The sequence below is a fragment of the Chiloscyllium plagiosum genome, unplaced genomic scaffold (assembly GCF_037043375.1).
Source record: "Chiloscyllium plagiosum isolate Xiang-an unplaced genomic scaffold, Cpla_swu_hap1 HiC_scaffold_37, whole genome shotgun sequence".
NCBI lineage: Eukaryota > Metazoa > Chordata > Chondrichthyes > Orectolobiformes > Hemiscylliidae > Chiloscyllium > Chiloscyllium plagiosum.
In genome coordinates, this window is record NW_028270175.1 from 22,887,421 (window position 1) to 22,909,219 (window position 21,799).

A 21,799-nucleotide genomic window follows, 5' to 3' on the forward strand; every position below is an offset into this window, starting at 1 on the left:
GCGGGACCAGCAGACAGACAGCAAGAGAAAGTTCAATACCTTTACAGTGGCAAAGCAAAGTCAAGGAAACAAGGGTATGAGTGGGAGTGCCCCTCAGAGCAGTCTTCTTTTTTTTTCAGAGGATTATGGGACTTTGAAACTCTTTGCCTCAGAAGGTGGTGGAGGCAAGGTCATTGAATATTTTAAGATGGAGTTAGATTCTTATTGAGGGAGGAAATCAAAGTTTATTAGGAATAGGTAGGAATGTGGAATTTGAAACTAATTGACCAGTCACGAACTTATTGAATCTCAGAAAAGACTCGGGATGCTGATTGACCTTCTGTTGCTCCTAATTCAGTGCATTTGAAATCACGATAATGGGTCACAGCTTTTAAAACTGTATCCTGTATTCAGTCACTGCCAATGTACCTGGTCAATACTCCATATGTTTACAGTGCTGTGTACACAGTTCATGAGAATATACTTACTACGGGGCCCAGCTGTAGTGTCAAAGTATGAAAACAGTGAGTCAAGTTCATCAGGACAAAACAGGGAGTCTCTTCGAAATTTTCTCTCCAGTGCAGCCGCTGCATTTGCCACAATGTCCAACCCAGGAAGAAAGAAAGTTAAGAGCCATTAGTGAATGCAGAGAGAGGAACAAAGCTAATACTACAAAACTCTCTTCTTTGTGCTGTGCTGAAGAGGGCAGACTCACATGTGGGACAGCTCCAGGGGAGTTTTTACCCTTCAATAACTCACACACGAACAATCATTATCCCTGCGTCTACACAGTGGGTTATTTGTTCATGGGGCCATCACTGGAATACCCTGAGCTGGTCCTTGTGTGTGACCTTCATCCTGAAATGGTCACAAAATGACAACCAAGGGTGGGAAGCTTCTCTGATACTTTTTTCCTATTTCTCATGCCACAGATACCAGTCCCCAGCTGGAATTAGTCAGTTCAGTGAGGGCTCAATTTTACACTGGACAATGCATTTAGTTATCCTTTAAATATACTATAATTTAGAACAGAAAATGTGTTGCTGGAAAAGCGCAGCAGGTCAGGCAGCATCCAGGGAACAGGAGAATCGACGTTTCGGGCATAAGCCCTTCTTCAGGGCTTATGCCCGAAGAAGGGCTTATGCCCGAAACGTCGATTCTCCTGTTCCCTGGATGCTGCCTGACCTGCTGCGCTTTTCCAGCAACACATTTTCAGCTCTGATCTCCAGCATCTGCAGACCTCACTTTCTCCTATAATTTAGAACAATCCATTTTACAGTAAGATGTTTTGGATTACTAGGAGGTTTGTATAAAAGGTACAATGTTGTTCCTTAGACTAGAATTCTTCTTCAGTGCTGTATTTATTCAGATTTAGAAGGGACTAAATAAAAGAGATGGCTAATTTTCTCATCACAAGAGTTAAAACAATAGACTTAATCTAGATGCTGATATGATGAAGGGGTCGGGGAGAGGTCGGTGTGCAGCATAAGTGATAGTGCAGACCAGTTGGGCTGAAAGGCCTTTCTCTGTGCGACAGACTCAATGAGGTGCACTTGTCTATAATACCTGGAACCAGCAGTCTTGACACTGACATGTACAGCAGCCACTTGAAGAAGATGCAGCAGCAGTAACACCATCAGGTGGTGGTGGTGGTGCTGGGTGGGGGGGGGGGGGGTGGGGGGAAAGTTGGGATTCATTTTTATTTCCAAAATACATACTGCAGCCAAAAGGAATAAAAAGACTTGGCTAATTTGGCTTTCACCTGCTGCAAATGTTGCTGGTGACACACTGCCAGTGTCCTGCCGATACCTCCTGCGTGCTGTCGGAGCTTTGGTGGAACTGTTGTGCCGTCGGCATTTCTTGACACTCCATCGACGTGGTTTCCGTTCAGTATCTGTGAGTGCGTCGGCATTCGGCAGCTTTTTAAGGAACTTCCTTTCTACGTATTTTGCTTTGATCCAGGCTTCTTTCTGCTGCCTACAACACGTCAATTCAAAACAAAGATGTTAGCCCGCCCACCCACTGACCATTCGCGGACGGAGGATATGAGCTTAAAATGTTAGAAATTTAAGAGTACAGAACATTTCTCAAAGAGCATCCTGCAGAGCTCTGTGGTTGGCTTATTCCGAGCTGGAACATCCCTGGTTAAATCAACTACATGCAATTAATTTGCTATTCACACCCACAGCATCAGTGGAAATGCAGCACTCTCCTTTGGTAACTAGGCAATGGACAAGAGGGAAAAATATCAGCCAGTGTTCCTGGCTAAGGTAAAGGCATTGAGATGCAACAATATGTGATGCCCATTGCCTGCGATCAAATATTCTCTGCCAAGTTTACATATATCTAACTATTTGGCTAAGCTATTAGACAGAAATCCAACCATGGAGGCAAATTCAGTTAGGTCTTCTGAAAGGGAGTTAGCTCACTGCGTGCAGGACTACTGGAAAAAGGAGGGGGAGCAGGTCTAATGAAGTCGCTCTTGCAGAGAGCCAACACAGACATGATAGCCTCCTTGTGTTCTGTAACCAGTCTATGATTCTGTAGAACACGACCACAGTGAACAACTTCAGGAGCAAGTGGACAAGAAAGGCCCCCATCAAGGATATTTCTGTCCACTGCAGGCCACTGGCTTTTCCACAGTTCCTGCTGAGCCTTGCTTCACGACAGAAGGCAGCCGACAGCAGAACATGATGGATAATGGCAGATTTAGCTCCTCTCCCTGAGTCTGAGGTGCCTCATTACATTTCCGGAAGGATCTGTGAGCTGTAAACATGGCCAGCAGATCTCCACGGTGGCAGACAGATACAAATCAGACAACCCAGAGCCAGCTGGCAAGGAAGCCAATAACATAATGACCTCCAGTCTCATGGGAGCAAAGAATAAAATTCTTAATGAAGTATGTTGACTTGGAGAATTATTTCAAATGTGACCTTGTGCTTGCTGGCTGGGGTTTCTTCAGTCCATATTCCTCACATCTTCCTTCGTAAATATGATTAATAGTGTTGTTTCCCAGCTCGCACATCAACTGAAAGTGAACACATTTTAGTTTTAAGCTGTAGAAAATCATTCGCAATACAAATAAGGCTGAATTAAATGTGAATCTTATCAAGTGCCAACATTCAAAACTACCTTAAGTAACTCTGGCTCCCAGGAGTCCAATGTGAGAGAACGAACCTTGGAACACTGGACACCAAGGCTCCTTTCGAAAAAAATACAAAAATAACAACATTAAAAACTGATATTTGCGAAGGGCTTATGCCCGAAACGTCGATTCTCCTGTTCCCTGGATGCTGCCTGACCTGCTGCGCTTTTCCAGCAACACATTTTCAGCTCTGATATTTGCGAAGGCCAAACAGAGCCAGTGCTTTATTAATTCATGTTTTAGCACTGAATGTACAGTGGGAAATCAAGTGGGAGGTCAGGGGTTCTGCACTTTCTGTCCATAATGAATGAAATATCCAATGGACCTGCTGAGCTGTCAGCCTGAAATCCACCCATTTAATGCATATGAACTGTGCACTAAGCCCATGAGGCAATAGAATCATAGAGGAAACCAGTCCACGCTATGTTCCCAAGCTAAACGAGTCTACCTGCCTGTGCTTGACCCATATCCCTCTGAACATTTCCTATTCATGAACTTATACAAATGTCTTTTAAATGCTGTAACTGTACCTTCATCCACCGCTTTCTCTGGCAGTTCATTCCATGCATGAACCATTATGAAAAAAAAAATCGCCCTCGTGTCCTTTTTAAATATTTTTTTCTCTCACCTTAAAAATATGCCCCCTAGTTTTGAACTCCCCCACCCCATGGAAAAGGTCCTTGTCATTCACCTTACTTATGTCCTTCATGATTTTATCAACCTCAAAATGGTCATCCCTCAACCTCTTACGCTCCAGTGAAAAAAGTCCCAGTCTATTTTTATACCTCAAACCTTCCATTCCCAACATCTTGCTAAATCTTTTCAGAACCCTCCCCAGTTTAATAGTATGCTCCCTATAACAGGACGACCAGAACTGCACACTGTACTCCAGAAGAGGCCTCACCAATGTCCTGTACAACCTCAACATGATCTCCCAGCTCCTATACTCAGAAGTCTGAGCTATGAAGGCAGGCGTGCTAAATGCATTTTTAACCACCCTGTCCACCTATGACACAAAATTCAGCTGGCTGTTTATATTCTGACGGTGTAGAGCAATGCACTGACCAAAGATATGAAAAATGCAACCCTCCCAATTAGAGAGGAAATGAACCAAATTGGATAACAGGGAATGAGGAGGTGTGAATTTACATTTTTCTAATAGCCGAGAAATTACAATTATAGAAGCATCCATCACAGGAGACCATACACTGTGCCTGTTCTGGTTCTTTGGCTGTACTATCCAGTTAGTTCCATTGTCTTGCCCCTTTCCCCTTACAAAACATCCCAAGATCAGTTCTCTCTCCTTTACAGTCTTAGAATCAGAGATGTACAGCATGGAAACCCTTCAGTCCAACCCATCCATGCCGACCAGATATCCCAACCCAATTTAGTCCCACCTGCCAGCACCCGGCCCATATCCCTCCAAACCCTTCCTATTCATATACCCATCTAAATGCCTCTTAAATGTTGCAATTGTACCAGCCTCCACCACATCCTCTGGCAGCTCATTCCATACACGTACCACCCTCTGCGTGAAAAAGTTGCCCCTTAGGTCTCTTTTATATCTTTCCCCTCTCACCCTAAACCTATGCCCTCTAGTTCTGGACTCCCCGACCCCAGAGAAAAGACTTTGTCTATTTATCCTATCCATGCCCCTCATAATTTTGTAAACCTCTATAAGGTCACCCCTCAGCCTCCGACGCTCCAGAGAAAACAGCCCCAGCCTGTCCAGCCTCTCCCTGTAAGTCAGATCCTCCAACCCTGGCAACATCCTTGTAAATCTTTTCTGAACCCTTTCAAGTTTCACAACATCTTTCTGATAGGAAGGAGACCAGAATTGCACGCAATATTCCAACGGTGACCTAACCAATGTCCTGTACAGCCGCAACATGACCTCCCAACTCCTGTACTCTGACCAATAAAGGAAAGCATACCAAATGCCTCCTTCACTATCCTTCTCTAAGCTTTGTGTTCATCTACATGAAGAATGTAGTGTTGAGAAATTCAACACTTTCCCATTTTTGGAATGTAATTGTAGCATCTGTGACACTCTCTATTGCACCAGTGTGAGATGTTACCACTTCCCATCCCAGCCTTCCTGTGGTCTCTCTAAGGAAAGCCTGTTTAATACTTTTGAGGGTTATTTTAATTTGTGTCAGGGATAAAATGGGTGAGAACAAAGCAGCAGCCAGGTATAAAAGGAATCACTTCTAGCTAAAGTTTAGCCTGGTTTTGTATCAATAAGCATTGGGGAACAAGGACTGAAACTCACTGACTCACAATAGTCAGTTTTAAGCAGCCACAACATTGTGTCTGGGGAAGATGTAAATCAGTTTATTAATAATGCTGGAGTACTGCTGCCCCAGTAGCTTGAGGGGAGCAGCTGGCTACTTAAATTAAGTCTGATATTAAAATCATAAGTAAGTAAAAAATTTATGGATTCAAAACAGGAATTACTTTTTGCTTAAGACTATTTAATCAAAAAGTGATCAAGGGTTGTGTTCCAACATATTGTTTGTTTAATCTTTTAACTGGTTCCAAGGTGATCAGTCACTCTAGGGAAATTATAATAACGGTTTACATCAGTGTGTTATCAGCAGCTGGGGTATACAGACTGAAGTACGCTGGAAGCATTGCTCCTGTATCAGCGTCTCAGGCTGTTGGCAGGCCTAAGAAAGCTCACGACCTACCAGGCTTCTGACAACTCAAGAACTGATGCTTTGAAAATACAGCAACATATGTTCAAAACTCAACATTTTATTGGAAGTAAAATAAACATTCAAACCACAATTAAAATATGAAGCAAAAGGTCAGCATGCCACTTTATTCTCACCTCTTTTCTTGAATATCTCAATTTTTTACATTTTCTATACAATCAAATCTATCTTTACTCTACTTTCCCTGTTAAGAAGATACCTTAGTGTCTCCTAATTACCAATTTCTTTTACTTGCTTCCATCCTCTCTGGGTTCACCACTCTTTTTAAAAAAAATGTTTATCATGAACTTTACAGCAATTTGAAATGTGACTCTACCAAGTAGCTGAAAGCCCAAACCTGGCAAAGATTAACCTTGGTTCAGAACAGCATACTTGGAGCAGAAGAAGGCCCTTCAGCCCATTGAATCTGCTCCACTATTCAATGAGATCGTGGCTGATCTGATAATCCTCAACTCCACTTTCCTCCCTTTTCCCCCATAACCCTTGATTCCCTTACTGATTAATATCTGGGGGAGTGAGAAATCTGGGAATTTACCTGTGAATTCCAGAGCACTCAATGCACAGTGTGATCCCAAGGTTGATGCTGGCCCATCGAGGGTCAGCTTGTCCGCAGTCACAGCACTGGTCATTGCCAGCGATGCCCTGCACTCGCTGCAGGATGCTTTCACCCTTCACACTGCGATCCCGGGAGTCACTAGCAGAGTCAATGCTGCTCGTAGATGGAGATGCAGTTCTGTCCAGCCTCTGCCAGGAAGAAATGAGATTCCATTTAACATGGGGCAGGGAGTAGCTCAACTGCATTCTCACACAGAGCTGCTCTGGCAGCTAAGTCTCCTCGTGTTGATCAACTTACAAAGAAACGTCACCGCTCTTCAAATGACTACAACATTTTGAGATGTAACAATATGATAACATGTGAAATACTTGCAAGGTATTAATTAAAGAGTGTGTTTGTTAACATTAGAAGTCAACTCTGACAAGTAAAACCACAAGGAGTGCATAATTTAGGCAGAGATTTCAGTGCAAAACTCTGCTGTCGGTGTAGTCTTTTGCTCACAGCACCAGAGACCTGGGTTCATTTCCCGCCTCAGGCGACTGACTGTGTGGAGTTTGCACGTTCTCCCCGTGTCTGCGTGGGTTTCCTCCGGATGCTCTGGTTTCCTCCCACAGTCCAAAGATGTGCAGGTCAGGTGAATTGGCCATGCTAAATTGCCCGTAGTGTTAGGTAAGGGGTAAATGTAGGGGTATGGGTGGGTTGTGCTTCGGCGGGGCGGTGTGGACTTGTTGGGCCGAAGGGCCTGTTTCCACACTGTAAGTAATCTAATCTAATCTAATCTAATCTAAACAGAGATCTTGCAAGTAGACACCAAAAATCCTCACTCTCCCCAATTCCAGTTTTTCAACAGTTCATTTTCTGGGTGCAGCACTTTCTCTGGTCCATTCAATGTGGCACTGTGGAAACCGCTCACACTCCAAATTGGAGCGTTGACCAAAAAACCAGAGGCTTACAATTAGCAACTCCATTCTGATCTGAGATGTGCTGTGCTGGCATATGCACCTGACTGTTGAGTCCCGTACTTGGAATACCAGCACCGGTGTGAGGAGCAGATTGAGGGTACTGGAGTAAATTATTGCCATTTTGACAGCAAGTCAGAGATCATGCTGGCTTACAGGAACACGGACCAGTGTGCAGTGTAATGCACAATGTCACATATTTATATGATAACAGAAAATGGTTATCTCACTAGCCACTGCCATAGCTTTAAGGACTGCGGTCTGCTGCTGAGGTTGTGTTGAAAGTGGCCTGTTGCAAATGTTTAGATTAGATTACTTAGTGTGGAAACAGGCCCTTCGGCCCAACAAGTCCACACCGACCCTCCGAAGAGCAACCCACACAGACCCATTTCCCTACATTTACCCCTTCACCTAACACTACGGGCAATTTAGCATGGCCAATTCACCTGACCTGCACATCTTTGGACTGTGGGAGGGAACCGGAGCACCCAGATGAAACCCACGCAGACACGGGGAGAATGTGCAAACTCCACAAAGACAGTTGCCTGAGGCGGGAATTGAACCCAGGTCTCTGGCGCTGTGAGGCAGCAATGCTAACCACTGTGCCACCCACTACATGTTTCTGTTGAACAAATACTTTAGGCACATCTTGAGGTCAAGCTGGAGCTAATTGCTGTCACACAGAGAAAGTTACATTAGTAACTACATGTAAATCTCTGCCTTCCCTCTCATGGGTAGACGGGATAGAGTTATCAAGGGCAACAGGAGAAATCTGCCCCCACCCTTAGATTTCAGATGAACGAGTTTCGAGGCTTGTTTTTGCTCCTTTACCAAAATGAAAGTTAATTTGTTCACCTGCTGGTATAAGTTACATTTGACACATTACATCCTTGAGTGCAGTGTAATGTTTGAATATTGAAACTGTATGTGCCAAATGTTTGAAGAGTAACCATCTTTCTGACAGGCTGGACTGGGCCTCGCTTTAACATCATGACAGCACATCAGCAGCATAGTACTGCACTGCAATGTTAGTCCAGATTTTGTCCTTGGGTTTCTGGAGGGGATCTGAGTCCATTAGTCAGAGTTGGATTAATCAAAATGGAGCCACAGCTGGTTCCAGGCTGGTTTGTGACATTCTGATGTCTTAATCAGGGAAATAATTGGATGGCAAAAAAACAAAAATTATTTCCATTACAGCTGATGTGACCCTCAGCATGGAACCGTTCATCTGAAGGGTTATGCAGCACTCACATTGATGTAATTGTTATCTGGACTCTCTCTGTATGCAGTGGCAATGCTAGCCTGCACTGCCTGAATCCAGGCGAGACGTAACTTTTCCGAGTCTGCCTGCAGCATACAGCTCCTGTAGAAAACAAAGTACATGGTCAGGGAAAGATCTTAAAGGCTGGATAATATTTAGTCTTGACAAGAGGCCATACTGTTTTAAATTCCTTTGTTGCCGTCAATAGAATAATCAAATTCCCACACACATGGTGAGAACCAGGTGACCATTGTCTTTATCAATTTTTAAAACATGATTTGAGAAAATAAAATCCGTGAGTTTGAAGTGACTATCAAGATTGTCCTTTCCAGAGTCTTCATCTTAAAATGAAAATCCGATTCACTTTGGTTGAGACACATGATAAAGGGGATGGGCATATTCAACTTGCAATTTGAAATCAGAAATCTTTTACTTTTACTTCCTGGCTCCAGACTTTATCAAAGGCTGGGGGAGCAATCTGTACAATCCAAGAAACGTGAAAACAAGGAAGCAGCCTATGTCCATAGCATTTGGTCAAAATAGCACCCACTGTACATTAGTACCCAGGGTCTGAGGGCAGGGTTTTGATGTATGTCAATGACCTGAACTTGGGTGTACAGGACACAATTTCAAAATTTATAGATGATGGGAAACTTGGAAACATAGCAGACCATGAGGAGGTTAGTAGCAGGATAATATTCATGGGTAGACAGGTGGTAAATAAAATTTAACCATGAGAAATGTAAAGCAATGCAAATTGGTAGGAAGAATGAGGAAAGGCAACTTACGTCAAAATAGATAACATTTTAAAGCAGGAACAGAAAAACCTTAAGCAGATAAGTAAAGATCTCTGCATCATGTCAGCACAGAAGGCATTGAGCATCTCCCTGTCCAAAATGCTTTTACCTGACCCTCACTATTTCAGTTCGCCAATGGGAAACGTGGTGACATAAAGATTCTACACAGCAATCACCATTTCTGCTGTTCACTCACTTGTTTGGAGAGACAACCTCAAAACAAAAGCGCCTCTCGATGTCCTCACAAGGTTTGACGGAACAAAGCCGTAAATCGTCGACCACCACAGTTAATGCATCCTGCAAGTTAGAACAGAATTGTCATCAGAAGTAGCTGATGGATCATGGATTGCAGAGAAGGAATGTAGTTTCATTCAATCGCAAACTAAATTAGCATCAATAATGATTTGCCACCAAAAGAATTAACAAAAGGCTGACCAATGTGAGATTTAAATGTCCAATGAGATGATTCCTTTAATGCAACCTTTAATCTATGCCGGTAGCTTCTCTAAGGCTAAGGAACAGCAAGCATATAAGAACTAGCCACTGTAAACTTAGTGGGATAATTGCTCACAATCACTTTCCAGCAAATGTTACTGACATGCATGTGTATACGCAGTTTGGATCAGGACACGATGGTGACATTCTGATATTGGTGCAACATTTGGTCATACTTTGAAATGTATTGGACAATGAATTGTGTGTGTATCTAATTCCTAAATGGACTGAAACACTCAAAGGCCCTGCAAAGAATGTAATCAGACAAACAGTGACCCCAGTTTAAGAAGGTCAGATGATTAGCAAGATTGTAGATTAATATTATTCTCCCCTTTGAATGATGTCTGGTTACAATCATTGGTACCTAGCAACATGAGCAAGAAAGGCAAGCTTCAGCATTAGTCACTCATCTGCCTTGTTAAATGCTGCTAAGGGACTAAGATGTCCCTGGGGTGGGAAATGCATCTCTGCATGTTGCATCAACAATGCATCTGCACCGGAAGAGCTCGAGGCAAACCAACTGTGTGTGTGTGTGTGTGTGTGTGTGTGTGTGTAGGGGGTATTGGGGGGGGGGGGGGGGGGGAGTGGGGGGAGGAGGAGGAGGAGGAGGAGTGGGAGAGCCGGCATACTGTCTGTCCACAACCAGCAGTATACAAAATGAGCACTGGCAGGGTTATAAATACTGCCCATTTCCATTGCCAGTCACCCCTAACACCAACAAAACAACTTACACAGGTAAAGCACCTTTTTACAAAATAAAATAGCCTAAGCCTCTTCAGAAGTGAAACTCTGCTAACTTTCAGTGGCATTGTCATCACTGAATCCTCCATTATCAACATCTAGGGGTTACCAATGACCAGATGCTTAACTGGCAAGCCATTATAAATACAGAAGAACCTCGATTATTCAAATTTCAGATTATCTGAACAAAATCAAAAGGTCCCAAAGCATGGCTAAACTATGTTATCTGGCATTCGATTAACTGAACAAAATACTCGTGGCTGTGGCCTTCGGATAATCGAGGTTCCTCTGTACTGTGGTCATGAGAGGTCAGGAATTGGAAATTTGTGGCATGTAATACCTGACTCCTGAAAGCCTCAACACCACCTCCAAGACACAGCCTGGAAGTTCGATGGATTAATCTCCACTTGTCCAGATATGTGCAGCTCCGACAACACTCAAGGAAGTCAACACCATTCAGGGCAAAGTAGCCTGCTGGGTTGGCACCCCATCCAATATCTTAAACATTCATTCCCTCCACTACCAAGTTTTCTGTCTCAATAAATAACTATCAGATTGTCAAATTCATACCTTCATCTTCTTCTGATACACCAGCTGACTGTTTTGTATTGAAAACCACCTCCTAAAAGTCAATTTAAGAATTAAAAAAAATGTATCAGTCATATTTCATAATAATTAAATAAATGCATGGAAACTTAAAATGATGTTTCTGGTGTATTAAAGTTCTCAGGTTACTTTGTAAAGCCAGCAGTAGGCAATTCCACAAATTCATTTCAGAAATAGGTCAGGGTGGGAGTTATAGGATTTCTGCTACTGTTAGTTAATGGCTGCTTTCTATCAGTGATAACCGATGTCAAGAACAAGAAAAAAATGAGCCATCAATTTTCCAAACCAGCTGGTTACTCATGTCAACAGGATTAATAGGCTGCTGTCTTAGCGGACAGTAAAACAAAGCAACTATGGGTGCAGACTCCAGTGATAAATGCCATTGGACTCAATTCGACAGCCAGTAAGGTAAAAATGACAAGGCTGAAATCTTTTCCTAGCTACAATTGCAAAGATAACTTAATGCCCTTTTATAGGGCTATAAATAGGAAAACATTCCCAATGTGGAACTGCACTTCCTGAGAACACAGACTGGAAACTCAAGTGTAGAAGCCAGAATGAATGGCAGCAATTACTGGTAAAGTCAATATATTCGCACCTCCCTTGTTGACCTAATTTATTGACCCTTGATCTAGCTGCCTCTCTGTACTGGAAACATTGCCCTACAACACAATACCCTCTAATGGGCATTAGTACATCTTAATATATCAGAAAGCTGCATATGGTTGGTATTGTGTTGTTAGTCCCAGCTTTGAGAATCCAATCTCTCCAGCATAGAACATAGAACAGTACAGCTAGGTACAGGCCCTTCAGTGCTTGTTATTGTGCTGACCTTTTATCCTATGCTAAGATCAATTTACTATCATCCATGTGCCTATCCAAGAGTCGTTTAAATGTCCCTAATATATCTGACTAACGAACATACGATGTGACCCGGTGAAAGATGTTACAGGAGTGAAGGAGTCAAAGAAGAAAACATAAGGAACTGGCTGAGCATCCTGTTTTAACCAAGGGAGGGCTCTTTCAGCAGCCTTGAAAGGTGCAAACAGCTTGAGAGTTTGCTATGCAGCAACTGCAATGTGCAAATCTCCCTGCAGAACCCAGGATTCACACACAGTGAACACAGGGATGTACTGCCACCTGCAACATTGTGGGAACTGACTGAATACTTTCACCAAAAGTATATGTTCAGACAAAATGCTGTGATCAGCTGGGAATTTGGCACAGATCTTTAAAAATTGTCAGCAACTTCTCCTTGGTCTGTCCAATGAAAACACCAATAAAAATTGGAATTTCATGACATGGTGGGAATCTTTTTCCGTCTTTGTAACGAATAGGTTTCTTTAAATTGTCTTAAAAGTTGAAGTGCATATTTTGATAATATTTCTGGATGGTTACCCAGAATTTAAGCATCCATTAATGTTGAAAATTGGTCAGATCAACACCATGTAGGATACAAATCGTGACAAGGGTGGTTAACCTAATATCATCTATTGAGTTCCATCAGCACTAACTACTCACTAGGTTGGGAAACATCCAAATTCTCCGAAGTGACACTGCTGTTCTCAGTAGAAAGAACAATAAACTGAATTAGCCAAAAGGTGTTCTTTAAGTATATGGCTTTAAAGGAATGTTTCATACTACATCCTGTGTTTTGTACAGCAAAAGGACAATGGACTGGTGTGAAAATTTGTCAAACTCAATTTAGTTATGGAAACTAAAGGTAGGCAGCACTCCTGACCTGCATACTAGTTTTAGGGTGCACTTGTACCATTACTTTAGCCTGCACCAATGCTAAAATCATAAATATCAAACACAGAATTTAAAGGGCTTTTGACTGATCATTACTGCACCTTAGGCATTAATTGCATCCAGTTTAGAACTGCTATTAAAAGGTAACACTACATACCGGTTCCAAGTCTTAAAAGCATTGCTTGCTCTCTTGAACAAATAACCTTCCATCACCACTCCATTAGGAGCATCGATATTGAATTCAACTTTGGAATCATCATATGAGAAGTCCTGTGGATAAAAAAAATATATTTGTGATGAATACAAATATTTTGAAATTCAATTGTATAATATTTTGAATCTCAAACATTGATGACTTTGCTGTCCACCGTTAACATCCATATGTCTTGATTCATCTGAATATTCGAAAGGTATAGAGCCACAAGACATTGTGATTCATTGTAGCTTTGCTCATTATGTGACAGAACAGGGATGAGCTCAGTTTCCATATGTATGTTGTTAAATTTAGCTCTGCTTCTTCACCATAACTGCCACGATGATTTCAGATTGCAAAGCTGAACACTGAGAAACAAAATCTTATCCATCTCACAAAAAATGTAGCTCGCCAGCAATTTAATTGCTCTTAGCAGTTTTATGCTACAAGCTTTATAATCTATAATGTTGATGTCCAGGCAGAGCTTTAACCTCACATTCCATCCATTATAAAGACCATGATCTTCCACCTCTGCAGTATGGCCCACATTAAATCCTCCTCAGTCCCAACACTTAAAACATTTATCTGCTTTTCATTCTTCAGGACAATTTCTCTACTGATCTCAGCAGCTTTCCTAGCTTCATATTGCACTGTTCAAACTCATCCAAAACTCCAGTGCCTCACAGTTCATCTTGTCCACATTCTGAACCTGTATTAAGTCAGTCTTCATAAATTCACTGCCCGTGCCCTGCATCACACTGAATTTAGCATTTATGTTCTAGTTTACAATCACTCCATGATCTCTCTAGCTTATCTCTGCAGCCTCTTCCAGCCCCCAGCCTGCAGTGCTAAATCAGACGTCCTGTACACACTTGTTCTCCTGTTTTGCTGCAGTCTTAATTAGGGATTGCCCTACTCAGATTACTTTAGGGTCTCATCTTTGTCATTACATCAAGAGGTTGTAAGTTCAAATGTTGTTCCAAGACCTAAGTGCATAATCAATATTGACACTTCAGTACATTAGTGAAGAAGTGGTGCATTACCAGAGATGTTGTCTCTTGGATGAGGCATTGAAGTAAGGCTCCATCTGCTCAGATTGTCAGAAAAGCTTCTGTGGCAGTTTTTGTGTAGAAGGATAGGGCTGTCATATCACAAATCAGCCCAGAAATGCAGCCCTCATACTGACCAAAAGGTATTCTGAGGCCAATAGATGGAGCTATTATTCAGGAATCGACATCATGAAACTGCATTTTAACTGTGGTCAGATGGGGGTCCCCTGGTAGTTCAGTAGGTAAACACATTAGATGGTGTGGTGTCAACGCTCACAAATCAGAATGATCCCACATTCAATCCCTAATATTTACCACCTCAATTTACGAGGATGTTCAGGCACTACAGACTTAAGAGTAGGAAAGGGAAGAGAAAAAGCAGGGAATTCCTAATAGCTATCACTGAACACATGAATATCGGCCGAGGACAGGAATAGGGGTGGATGTGGGACTACCTGGGATTGAGTGGCCTGTGAAATGCGCTGTGGTCTCACAATGGTAGTGTCTGTGAAAAAAACATGATGTGTTAAGGCATGAAGAGAAATCTGAGACAAACAGGGAACCCACAGTCATTTTCAGAGTAGAAAACAGAAATGCACAAGTTAATTTTCTAAAATTAGTAAAGGAAGCTGTAACATTCTACAAATAGATGAATAAATACAAAGCCTGCCGATTTGATAGAAATTGCCTGTCATAAAACTAAAAGATTTTAAAATGTGTTAATAAATCCTTGTCTGGTTGTGAGCATTTAATTGAATCAAAGGGAATTCTGGCATACAATGAAAGGGAAATGTCCTCTATCCATGGTGCTGAAATCTCAAGGAACATTATTCACTTTTCAAAACATTGCCTGACCGGACCCATCTAATTAGATATGTCCACAACCTGCTCCAAGCACAACTAATGTGAGTTAATCGAATTAAGCATGACCTACAGTAAGACAAACCTAATCAATAAGGAGACAAACACTTTACCCTTTACCTTTTTATGGTTTATAAAGGTCAGATTCTTTCGTCTCATGCATTCTTAAAGGGAGGTACACATTTTAAAATTTTTACCTCTTCGCCTCCCAGCTTTGACTAACAATTAAAAAGCAAGGGCCACCCATCCAACCAGCAAGTCATTTTGGTTTAGGCATCAAACAAGATTATTCAGTTAATTTTCACAGTCTGTTTTCAAATAGCTTCGGCAGCCTACTGGTGGTCTCATATTAAATTTACATCATGGGCAAAGTTTAGAGAGAAAAAAAATCTGTCAATTTCAACCTTACTGCCACGGGCAGTAGCAACACTCCACGTACAAAGGGAAGAGAATGGGAAATCGTGCAGGAGGTAGTTTCAGAGCGGAACTATCAGTATTATCAGTATGAGCTTTGACAAAGGATCAGTGAGACTCGAAACGTCAGCTCTTTTCTCTCCTAAAAGATGCTGCCAGACCTGCTGAGATTTTCCAGCATTTTCTCTTTTGGTTTCAGATTCCAGCATCCGCAGTAATTTGCTTACTATCAGTATTAGCCCAGTACTTAGCTGGTTCATCAAGGTAAAGTTCTGAGTTTGAATAGGAGTTTTCCAAGTCTAAGTCCGATTTCACCAAAATGGACTAACTTCGTCCCCCGGGACACAATAAAGACCCACAATAAACATCTTTGTGGGTCGATGCTTAACGATACATTCTCAGAATCTCCACCAGGATCAGACTGGATTCTGAAAGGTTGATGCTGAGGGATTTATAGCTTTCACTTCTGCTCGGCGAGCCGGACTTGGGGCTAGATATCGATCGTTCACAAAACCAAGGCATTAAATGTTAATTGGGGCTGTAATTCGCAAGCCTGGAATCTGCATCTTAATAAAGCAATGCCCAAACAAAAGAGATGCTGCGTCTTCATGTAACAGGGAACCCACGGTTATCAAAGATTGCATCTGCAGCACTCCCGGACTGAAAATCACAGCTAAATTCTCCCAAGTTCCCAATTTACATTGAAATATTAAACATAATGATAATCTCCGCATATCTTATACAATAGCGTCTCCCTTTTGCTCACCAGACTATGCCATTTATAACAAATTCGCCCTCGACATGTAAGAAACGTTAATTCTCTCTCCTCCACAGATTAGCTACAATTAAATTTTAACGGGCCCTATTTCAACTCTGTCCAACATTCCGAGTTAAAATCTCGCCCCGGCTAACTTTGCCAACTCACCAGCGTATTATCAAGTCTGCCAAAGATCTTCATGTTTATTTCCAAACGGTTCGCGTTAAAACACGCTGCTTTTCAAAAAGAAGTACGATGGAAATCAAGAGCCGGGAGCCGAACAAAGTTGTTGTTTCAACAATCAGAAAAATGCATCTCCAATGATCTTCAAAGAGTGAAACGTTGCTTCCAGCGGGACAGATTTCGCGTTGCAATGTTAATCTGGGTGAGTGGTAGGTAAAGTCCCTCTTTGGCCTTTGGAGGGTCGCTGCTCGCCCCTGTCTATCCCTTTCTGAATGCCGACGCTGCACTGAAGTGTGCCACCTGCCCACTGCTCATGCCTTCAGTCCCACACAATAAGCTGCTGTTAGCATACAGCTGTCACTCTCTTGTCATTGTAACACTACGGCTTGGAGTTGCAGCCGCGTCCTGCGCTCTCATACCAGCCCCACCAACCCCCACAAAGTTTAACTCTTTCTCTCCTCTGCTCACCGGCAGCAATTGCAGTCACTGAACAGAAGGGTTAAAACCAAAATCCAGCTTCACATGCACCCGGCTGCCACTAGGAGCGCCTCCAGCCAGCGAGCCCACCCTCTTTCCCTGAGCACGGGAGCTAACACACATGCTCAGCAGCAGCTGTACTGTTTGTGGGTCCAAGCCTCCATCTGCTTCCGTCTGCTCTGGCATCTTTGCTTAATCAGGCTGACACCAGTCTTTTCCCAACCCCCTCCTCCTTTGTTGCTAAGGAATAAATCACATTACTTTTGTTTTGTTTCAGGAAAAGGGCAAAAAGCCCCTTAGGAAACAAACTAAGAGCGCAGGAATTCTGAAAAGCGATCTTTTCAAGGACAAAGGCTGGAAGTCAAGGAGAAATTTATGTTATTGTGTCCAGCACGTGAACTATCTTCCACATTAAAACGCTTGTTTACCTATTTTAAATATTGTACTGCTCTATGGCCACAATATGTTGAAATATACTTCATTCACTGAGCACTTGGCACAACACACTGACTTCCACTGAGTGTTTCAGGTCCATTACCACCCTGCGGAATTGGTTCCAGGGAGTGTCAGTACTTTCTATATGAACAGTAATACTCTGCTTACCCAAAGTTATCTGTTCTGGTTGTGTTGCCAAGGCATTGTAAGTTACTTTATATGAATGGTTGCTGCAGGGTCCTGGTGCCTCCTGTGTGAGAGGAGTGGTGATGATGCACACCACCACTGCCCAGCAAAAGAGATCAGACATTTCATCTGCTTTGGTTTCTAAGAAGACCTGATTTTCTTGCACTGGGCTATTTCTCCCCATGTCCTGATTTTCCACTTGGCTGAAGTGGTAAGACTTCTGTAGATGGCACCTTAGTGAAAATAGACTTGAAGGTTGTGGTCAGAGTCACACCATCTTGAGATTAACAGCATTGCCATAAAAGGAAACATTTACATCCATTTAGCACATTACCTGTCCTTCAGATGCCCCAAAACATTTGACAATACATGAAATCTTTTTCAACTGCACTCACCACTGTTAGCTTGAAAATACAGCAGTCAATTTGCACACAGTATTGTCCCACAGACATGTTTTCATAGAATCTTAGAATCCCTGCAGTGAGGGCACAGGCCATTCTGCCTATTGAGTCTATACTGACACTCCAAGGAGCATCCCATCCAGCCACCACCACCCCGCCCCCCCCATACCTGTAAGTCTGCATTTCCCATGGCTAACCCACCAAGGCTGCACATCACTGGACATTACGGCTAATTTAGTATGATCAATCCACTTAACCTGCACAACTCTGGACTGTGGGAGGAAACAAGAACACAGAGAGGAACCTCGCGCAGAATATGCAAACTCCACACAGTCATCAGAGGGTGGAATTGAACATAGTTCCCTGGTGCTGAAAGGCAGCAGTACTAACCACTAATATTTAGTGCTTTCAAAGAATTGGACTAGAGACAGTGGACTATTTCTCTCCCTACTTCCAGATCTGCTGAGTTTCTCTAACACTTTTTGTTTTGGGAATGTTTGTTGAAAGATAAATATGGGGCAGTTCACCAGGGAAAATGCCCTTGCTCCTTTTCTCACGAGTACCACAAGTTATTTTCCACCTGACTGAGACGGGTTGAGGAACTGTATTCAATATTTCATCCCCAGGAAGTTTTGCAGTATTTTAATGAGCAGAGGGACCTCAGTACTGCAATGACTCACCTCAAAACATAATTTCATGAGCTTTATAAATGAATTATTTGCAACCATCTCTTAGAAAGCTAAAGCCCATTGCTCTTCCATTGACCCACAACTTAAACAATAAAAACTGTTAGGCAATGCCTTGCAAATAAACTCCAGATGAAGAAATGGGACAAAGACTGGAAACCTTAATTTTTGAAAACAGCATTGGCTCAGGGACCAGAGAGACAAACATGAATTGATGAAACAGCAGGAAAGACATACAAGAACACAATGGTGTGTTGAAACAATATAGGATGGAGCAGCTCCTACAGTGGGGGAGGAGGTAAGGACAAAAGACAACAGATGTCCCAGAAGAATACAAACAGAGGAAAATTCTGATCAAGGAGTTGGAGCAGTATAAAAATTAAAGAGCAAAGACTGTGTAAGGTCTATAAATATTAAATCACCGCATAGCTGAGCAGCTGATGTTCTTTTATTGATGTGAGCAGGCACCATTCAGCGACCTTTCAGATTAACAAGAACAAAAGGTCACATTCAAAGGTTGGGAAAATCAAGCAACAGAATGAAGTAAAAGAAAAGTCTTGATGCAGAAATTTGGCTATCTGATATTATCATAAGAACATTCGCTAGACTGAGATCAAATCCCTATGTTCACTGTTTTAACAGAAATATTTAGTCAAGGTTAAACAACACTTAAAATAGTGGATGGAGGAGTTAGATCCTCTTATGCTTAGTGTTAGTTGAACATATTATTTTATGCTGGTTTAATAAGTCATGGTACTACCCAAAGTAGAATTGGTTCACACACATCAGAAGGACTCTAGATCCATTTCTGCTCTTTTCTGACTAAACTGAATTACAATGTAGTAGTGATAAAGAATCACTTACATAGTGCCTTCAACATTTGAAAATATACCAAAATACTTCACTGAAATGCAACTTGACAGAAATGGGCATCAAATCAAAGAATAAGATTTTAAGAAAGATGACTAAATGCTTGCTCAAAAGGTGGCATTAGGAAGAACTGTAAAGGAAAACAGAGAGAGAGAGAGAGAGAAAAATTGTGCTATAATTGGCATCCAAAGTCAAATCCAGGCAGAAATGAGAAAGAAGAGTTAACTACAGGGCTTTTGCCCGAAACATCAATTCTCCTGCCCCTCGGATGCTGCCTGACCTGCTGTACTTTTCCAGCACCACACTCTAATCTCCAGTATCTGCAGTCCTCACTTTTGCCTAATCTTCCCACAGCCCCCGTCAATGAATATTGTACATCTGACAAAGTGAGGAGTAGCCACAAGAGACCAAATAACCTCTTACATGACCTCTTGCAAGTGGTATTTGTGTGACAGCTAATGCTCAGAAAACCACATCCCAGCAAGAGAAAGAACCTTTGCCATAGTTGGGGAAAACACTGCCGAAACAAAGTGCTTTTGTATTTGATTGCTTCTTCATTTCTGCTTCCACAGATTTAGGATTTAATCGAATTCAAAAAGCTTGTCACCTGACATGAACAGTCAAAGCAAACTACAGAATAAATGAGAAATGAAAAATACAGCATCTGCAAATAGATGCAATTTACTGAAATCCTTTTAGTATGTCAAGCTGTAGATTTGGTATTTTGGGCAGTCACATTAAAGCAATTCCAGCCTGCAGCGACAAGACCCAATGCTGGTTGATATTTTATACCTCCCTGTGCACCGCAGTGCATTATATAAATGGCCTATTTTAGTCACTACTTACATAAGCACAGTCAACAAAAATACGTCACCTTTGGAGTTAAGGTTAGTTGAATTTCTGACATGATTTTCATTCTGTCTGTTGTAATTTTAACTGTACCTGACATAAAGATTCCACTCACTACATAATGCCAACTGCACACTTTTGTTTTAAAACAGTTGTAAATGATAATGCCCAGTGGCAAGGCTCTGGTCAGACAACTGCAGAGCTTTTGTACAATATCAAAACTAGACAAAGATGACTATCATAATCATAGAACCCGTACAGTGTGGAAAGTGCCATCTGGGTCAACAAGTACATATTGACTCTCCAGACAGCATCCCACCCAGACTCACCCTCCCTACCCTGTCTATGTAACCTTGCATTTCCCACATTCCTGGACACCATGTGCAATTTAGCATGGTCAATCCACCTATTGTGGGAGGAAGCCAGAACACCCAGAGGAAACCAACTTGGACATGGGGAGAATGTAAAAACTCCATACAGTCACTGAGACTGGAATTGAACCTGGATCCATGGCATTGTGAGACAGCAGCATTGACCACTGAGCCACTGTGCCACCTACAGTGGACTACTGGGTCTTGGTGTGGTTTCTAACATCCCTATAAAATTGTCATAGAACATAGAACAATACAGCGCAGAACAGGCCCTTCGGCCCTCGATGTTGCGCTGACCTGTGAACTATTCTCAGCTCGTCCCCTTACACTATCCCATCATCATCCATGTGCCTGTCCAAGGATTGTTTAAATCTCCTTAATGTAGCTGAGTTAACTATAATGGCAGACAGGGCATTCCATGCCCTTACCACTCTCTGAGTAAAGAACCTGCCTCTGACATCTGTCTTAAATCTATCACCCCTCAATTTATAGTTACGCCCCCTCGTACAAGCTGACATCATCATCCTAGGAAAAAGACTTTCACTGTCTACCCTATCTAATCCTCTGATCATCTTGTATGTCTCTATCAAATCCCCCCCCTTAGCCTTCTTCTTTCCAATGAGGACAGACCCAAGTCTCTCAGCCTTTCCTCATAAGACCTTCCCTCCAGGCCAGGCAATACCCTGGTAAATTACCTCTGCACCCTTTCCAATGCTACCACATCCTTTCCTAAATATGGCGACCAGAACTGTACACAATATTCCAAGTGTGGCTGCACTAGTGTTTTGTATAGTTGCAGCATGGTATTGTGGCTCCGGAACTCAATCCCTCTACCAACGAAACCTAACACACCATATGCCTTCTTAACAGCACTATTAACCTGGGTGGCAACTTTCAGGGATCCATGTACATGGACTCCAAGGTCCCTCTGCACATCCACAAGAATATTTCCATTGACCCAGTACTCTGCCTTCCTGTTATTCTTCCCAAAGTTCATGTTACAACATCCACCGTAGTCCCAATGGTAATGGTGGTAATGCCACAGTGTGAGGGTATGGT

At 42.3% G+C, this 21,799-nt stretch overlaps 1 protein-coding gene across 1 annotated transcript in view; it reads right to left on the reverse strand.

Moving 5' to 3' along the window:
- Positions 1 to 21,799, reverse strand: part of acap3a (ArfGAP with coiled-coil, ankyrin repeat and PH domains 3a) — a 328,671-nt gene that overhangs the window by 26,225 nt on the left and 280,647 nt on the right. Inside the window, exons 11-19 of the mRNA XM_087980463.1 lie at positions 13,166 to 13,278; positions 11,221 to 11,272; positions 9,611 to 9,711; positions 8,608 to 8,719; positions 6,377 to 6,585; positions 3,112 to 3,181; positions 2,913 to 3,007; positions 1,742 to 1,956; positions 468 to 566 (exon numbers count right to left, since the gene is read on the reverse strand). Coding sequence (XP_087836589.1) covers positions 468 to 566; positions 1,742 to 1,956; positions 2,913 to 3,007; positions 3,112 to 3,181; positions 6,377 to 6,585; positions 8,608 to 8,719; positions 9,611 to 9,711; positions 11,221 to 11,272; positions 13,166 to 13,278 — 1,066 coding nt within the window. The remainder of the gene's footprint in view (positions 1 to 467; positions 567 to 1,741; positions 1,957 to 2,912; positions 3,008 to 3,111; positions 3,182 to 6,376; positions 6,586 to 8,607; positions 8,720 to 9,610; positions 9,712 to 11,220; positions 11,273 to 13,165; positions 13,279 to 21,799) is intronic.